Here is a 6,481-nt window from a genome sequence, read left to right as displayed (position 1 = left end):
TAATCCAGGCTAATTATATATACGCCCCACATTACGCAAATTACTAGTACTAGTATATGAAGTGCTAATTAAGGGATATCTGTCCAGTTCAACAACAGAGTATAATTCCATATATAGCTAGATAGAAGTAGTACTCATTAGTCAGTCATCAGTGCCTCCTCAGCTCAACTAATTGATCGGCTGCCTACGTTCTGCTCCTCGATCCTCACTTCCCAGAAGCGCAGAAGGAGAGGGCCAGGAAGAGGAAACTGACGAGGTCGCCCGCCGGAAAGATGACGATGCCCACGACCCAGCCGATCCTGGCAAGGATGTCGAGGGCGACCATGTATCCTTGCCCAGGGTCGGCAACGCACTAGTAGAAAAATGGTCAAACGTGAAACACATTAGTGCCGGTTTGAATTAGAGCTGGCACTAATATGTACATTAGTGCCGGTTCGTGGCGGTGATCAATAGTACCGGTTCGTGGCGAACCTTTAGTACCGGTTCATGCCACGAACCGGTACTAAAGAGGCTGCATCAGCCTGCGGTCAGGCTATGGCCCCACCATCACCATCTAGTGCCGGTTCTTACCACGAACCGGTACTAATGAGGTTATGGTAAGCTGCTTTTAGTCCCACCTCGCCAAGAGAGAGGCAGTATGAGCGGTTTATAAGCCGTGAGTGCACAGACAATGATGAAGAGTTGCAATGCTCACCTACATGTTGATTAGCTTCAAGCCTTGCGGAATAGTATATATTGCACTGAGCTATGTGCAGTGCAGTCTACACTATTCCGAATGGCTTGAAACAAATTAACCAGCATTGCACCTCTTTTTTATTTTTAATAACTTATTTAAACTCCGGACTTCTTTTGTGTTCAGTATGCAGCATTTAAAGCGACGTCATCAATTTCCAACATGTTCTGACATCATTCGTTGTTTTTCGGTCATTTACCTAATTGTTTAGAGAGCTAAATGACCGTAAAATTGAAAATCACTACAAATGAATCCTGAAAATGTTGAAACTTGGCATGGTATCATCATATCACCCGCATAGCATGCGCGAAAGAGTAGAGAGGGTCACGGCAAAAACTGGACGCACTTCGTGTACAAACTGGACAAACTCTTTCCGAGTATCAGGGTTTCGGAGTCCGGAGTGGGTACTAATGTGCATCCCACCAATCAGAAAGAATCACACGGATTGTGTGTTTCTTTCTAGCTCATGTGAGTCGTTGGATCGAAACTACCACAATCACTTTGTGAGCCAGACGACCCTATATATAGCTAGCCCACCTCTCGCCTTCCCTGCATAAGTCTTTCGGTTCATCTTCTACATACATCTACCAGTTCATCGACTGCATACATCTACCAGTTCATCGACTGAATACAAATCATTCGGAGTCGCCATCATACGTCCAACCGTGCATTTGATATGCATATATATGCATCACGAGCCACGATTGGGTTGTATGATGGCGATACCGATTGGTTTGTTTTAGATCCGACATAAAAGGTTTGATACAACTTCTTTTTTGTGACATAAGAGCTATCCCTCCTCCTACCTATTTTAGTTACACAACTACCTATTTGTGTCAAATTTTCACTTTTGCTATTGCTCTTGCATCATAAGCATCCATGTTAACTGGACTTACAAGTAATGCAATTTAACCAAACTATCTTGTGATCTTCGCCAAGAGAGAGGCACTATGAGCGGTTTATAAGCCGTGAGTGCACAAACAATGACGAAGAGTTGCAATGCTCACCTACATGTTGATTAGCTTCAAGCCTTGCGGAATAGCATAGATTGCACTGAGCTATGTGCAGTGCAGTCTACACTATTCCGAATGGCTTGAAGCAAATTAACCAACATTGCACCTCTTTTTTATTTTTAATAACTTATTTAAACTCCGGACTTCTTTTATGTTCAGTATGCAACATTTAAAGCGGCGTCATCAATTTCCAACATGTTCTGACATCATTTGTTGTTTTTCGGTCATTTACCTAATTGTTTAGAGAGCTAAATGACCGTGAAATTGAAAATCACTACAAATGAATCCTGAAAATGTTGAAACTTAGCATGGTATCATCATATCACCCGCATAGCATGCGCGAAAGAGTAGAGAGGGTCACGGCAAAAACTGGACGCACTTCGTGTACAAATTGGACAAACTCTTTCCGAGTATCAGGGTTTCGGACTATCCAAAAATAAATAATGCAGAAAATAAAAAAACTATACAAAAAAATTACTCAAAAATAAATAGAAGAAAATAAATAATGCAGAAAAGAAAAAACTATATAAAAACTACTCAAAAATAAATAAAAGAAAATAAGTAATGCAGAAAAGAAAAAAACTATATAACAAATTTGTTGGCACACTGCCCTGTGGGTCTACCAGACCTAGGGTGTGCAAATGCAGGCCCAGGAGGGCCAGCAGACTCACAGGGCAGCGCGCCCTAATTAATTAGGCCCAGAAGCCTGCTATATAGAGGAGTTCGAAGAGGTAGCCGCGGTTGGGTTTATAAACCAGTGCGGCTGCCCTTCGCCGGGCGAGGTGGGACTAAACTTTGGGATGGCAGCGCAAGGCCTTTAGTACCGGTTGGTGGCTCCAACCGGTACTAAAGGCCCCCCCTTTAGTACCGGTTGGTGGCTCCAACCGGTACTAAAAGCCTTCGTTTCCCGCCGCTTGGCCTGGCGAAAATAGGCCTTTAGTACCGGTTGGAGCCACCAACCGGTACTAAAGGCCCATCCTATATATATAGCTCTTACGAAAATTTCAGTTTCATCCCCACTTCGTCTCCAACCTCCGCCGCGCGCGCCGCTCGATCCCGTCGTCGCCGCCCGTCGTCCGTCGTCATCGTCGCTGTCCCCGCCGCCGCCCGTCGTTGTCGTCGTCTCGCGCTGCCGCCTCGAACACCGCCGCCGTCCGTCGCCATCGCCGCGGCCGTACGTCTCTCTCTCGCTCCCGCACACACATACACACACATACATACACACACATACACACACACACCGGCGCCCCCGCCCCATACGCCGGCGCCCCCGCTCGTACGTACGGGGCGGCGGCATACGGGGCCGCACACACACACACACATATACCACACACACACGCATACACACACATACACACATACGTACACACATATACGTATATATACACACACATACACACACACACACACATTTTTTTACTTATTTTCTGTTTTTTAGAAAAGTTAATTAGATGATCGAATGTTAGATTAATGTCGAATGTTAGATGAATTAGCTAGCTAGATAGAAAATTGTCGAACTAGAGATTAGAACTAGTTGAATAATTAATATAACTAGTTTATTTTTAGTAAGAAAATTTAGGTATATGAGATTAGAACTAGTGGAATAATTAATATAACTAGTTTATTTTTAGTAAGAAAATATAGGTATATGAGATTAGAACTAGTTGAATAATTAATATAACTAGTTTATTTTAGTAAGAAAATTTAGGTATATGAGATTTGATGATCTAATTAAAATATTATTTGTTAATGAGTTTTTCTGTTTATTTAATTTTTTATATATTTTGAGTTTATATAAATGTTAGATTAATGTCGAATGTTAGATGAATTAGATAGAAAAGTTAAATATATAGTAATGTCAATTGAATATATAGTTAGATATATTAATGTCAAATGTTAGATGAATATATATTTGGCTAGATATAGGTGTTTAATGTTTCACCTATATGAACATAGGAAATGTCATCTGACGACGAAAAAGATTTTTTTTTGTGCGAACACTGTGAAGACCAGCGCGGCCTGTGCGACCAAAATTTCCTTGTTGATGGTAGGCGCTTCAGCATCAAGCTGGATGAGACATTCAAAGTTGATACAGTAAGTCACTTTGTCAATTATTATTTGAATGCAAAACTTATGCTTCATTTGCTTCAACTTATAATTTTAAATTTTCACTATTTTACTAGCGCATCCCCTGCCATGCAAGAATTTTTGTCTTGGATAAGATAGGTTTTAGTGCTATAGATGATATAGAGGTAAAGAGAGTTACTTGAAGACGGAGCATGGGTATACTTTCAACGTCAAATTATATAATGGAGACACATACACCCATTTTAAATGCAAAACTTGGCAAGCACTATGCAAGGCTTATGCATTTGAGCCTGATATGGTTATCACCTTTGATATTCGTCCGGAAGATGATATTGAAGGTAATATAGACATCTGGGTCGATGTGCAAACGCCTCCAGTTCTATCATTTGGTGAGTTTTTCTCAACCATGCATGCATATGTTTATGTCTTTCATACAGTTTATTCAAAAATAGTTGACAACTAATTTGTATTGTCAGCTTATTTCCGTTCAAGCAAACATGTCTGACGCTTGATAGACAGGACCTACTACTGCCCCGGGGCTCAACTAAATTGCGAGGAGATAAGTCATTATGTTTCATGGCTTGAGGATCTTAATACTTTCAAGACAATTTTTTTTTCCTAAACTTAGAAATGTTAGTACTCAAAACGTGCGACCAATGGTGATCGTATTGAACTACGGTCACATCTATAATCAAAAGATGGTAAGATTTTAAATATTTGTCCTTAATTAGTGCATCTTTTGCATACATTATTTTTGAAGCTAAACTTTCATTGCTTAGTATATTAATTACTATACGATATTGTTCAACAGGGACTTCCGATGACAGTTGTGCCTCAGTGGATCGAGACAAAAGGTCGCATGTCAATGGTTAGCTTACGACCAAGATTTCCTACATTGCACATGAGTGCATTCAGGATTTCTGAAAGCGAAGAATGCTTAATAGTGAAAGATTGGAGCAAAATTGTTAACGATCGCAGAGAAGTACTAGGGGGCAGTAAGGTGAAGCGCAATCCAAGATTAGGAGACAGATTCATCTGCATGCTTCAGTATGATGAATCAGGAGAGCTATACATGTTCTATGCTATCCTACCTGAGAGGGAGTAGCAGGATCAGTAGCTACTAATTCATGCTCTTAATTAGTACTTGTCTCATGTCCGTGTCCTGAACTTCGATCTTGGTGACGATTATGTTGAACTTGATGATATCTTTGCTTCTGTTACAAAGTGAATGTTTCCTTTTTAAGCTAGCCAGCGTTGATGATGATTAGATAGCTAGCGCGGTAATGACTATGATGATTAAATAGTGGTAATTAGACGACTACGATGATTTTTAGCTAGCTAGAGTTTATTTATTTATTAATATGCGATGATGATGACGATGATGACGACTACAACTCATTATAACGTAAAACAATCCTAAATTGATAACACAAATTTAATTAAAAAATACAAAATAAAATAAAAACCCACAACCATTTAGTACCGGTTGGTGTTACCAACCGGTACTAAAGGGCTCCCAGCCCCCAGAGCTGGCTCGTGCCACGTGGTTCCCCTTTAGCACCGGTTCGTGCTGAACCGGTACTAAAGGGGGGGCCTTTAGTGCCGAAATGTTAGTGCCAGTTTCATAACCGGCACTAAAGGCCCTTACAAACCGATACTAATGGTCCGTTTTCTATTAGTGACGGGGGCAACTAGCAACCGGAGGGCGCCGGCGACCAACATATAATGGCCGACGATGGCGACCATGAGCGCGAGGCACGTGAGGGCACGGCGGTGGCGGCCTGGGAGCAGCAGCGCCAGCGCTGCCGCGGCCGCCTGAGCCGCAGGCAAGTACACCAGCGCGATGAAGTCGTCACTGTCCGCGTCTGTCGGCTCGGCGCAGACGCACGGCAGACGAACACGAACTTGGATCGGTGGGAATATCCGGCATCCAAGGGAAATTAAGTACGTACGTAGACGGATCGGAGTTGTTACCTGGTCGAGTGCGTAGGCAACTGCGCAGGAGATTGCGAAGAAGACGAGGAAGAAGCAGGCGGTGGAGAGCGCCCAGATGCTGACCAGCCGGACAGCTTCCGGGAACGGAGTCGGGCGAGAGGCCGTCGCCTTCTTGGCCGCGGTCACACTCGCAGGCAGCAGAGGAGTCGTCTTGCAGTCGGCGTCCATGGTGGATCCAACCCTTTTTTGCGGGGAGTCCATGGGTCCAAGCTTGCTAGCTAGGACAAGACACAAGAGCACACTATCAGTTCAATTGTCAGTCTCATCTTGATTTCATTTCAACGGGAAAGAAGAAGATGAAGAAGACGGAAAAGATTTCAGCGAGAAAATAAAGCACACAGGCTAGCTACCCAGTTCCAACGTTCGATCGAGACGGAGGAGTGGCTAGATGCTGAGGGTCGTGTTGGAGCTTTTTAAAGAGGGAGCCGATCAAGGCGATTCGAGCGAGACACAGCGAAGCAAAGCCACGCCACGTGGGCCCGCCCCAACACCCACCACGTGTCGAGCCTCAGCTGCTGCACACACAATTTCTTCCTTTGTACTGTAGTTGGATGTAAAAAAAAGGAAATACGTGCATGAGCTCAACACACACACATGCTAGAATGGAAGACAAAATTCAGCTTGATCCTTGTTAAAAAAAAGTTGATGGCGA

The 6,481-nt window shown here is 43.1% G+C and overlaps 1 protein-coding gene across 1 annotated transcript; it reads right to left on the bottom strand.

Moving 5' to 3' along the window:
* Window positions 1-205: 205 nt before the first annotated feature.
* On the bottom strand, window positions 206-6,042 carry LOC147967874 (uncharacterized). Its single transcript, XM_087522575.1, has 2 exons — window positions 5,518-6,042; window positions 206-352 (listed from the first exon to the last, which is right to left on the bottom strand). The coding sequence occupies exons 1-2, from the start codon at window positions 6,028-6,030 to the stop codon at window positions 206-208; spliced, it is 660 nt and encodes a 219-aa protein (XP_087378701.1). The 5' UTR covers window positions 6,031-6,042.
* Between the last annotated feature and the right edge of the window lie 439 nt (window positions 6,043-6,481).

Source organism: Triticum urartu, chromosome 5A (assembly GCF_056163025.1).
Source record: "Triticum urartu cultivar PI428250 chromosome 5A, HENAU_Tu73, whole genome shotgun sequence".
NCBI classification, from domain to species: Eukaryota; Viridiplantae; Streptophyta; class Magnoliopsida; order Poales; family Poaceae; genus Triticum; species Triticum urartu.
This window is presented reverse-complemented; position numbering and strand designations above follow the sequence as displayed.

Excerpts from the sequence above, each read along its gene's own strand:
- LOC147967874 (XM_087522575.1), bottom strand. The coding sequence starts at position 6,030 with ATGGACTCCCCGCAAAAAAGGGTTGGATCCACCATGGACGCCGACTGC. Across the intron at positions 353-5,517 it reads TCCGGTTGCTAGTTGCCCCC|TGCGTTGCCGACCCTGGGCA; the intron begins GTCACTAATAGA and ends TTTTTCTACTAG.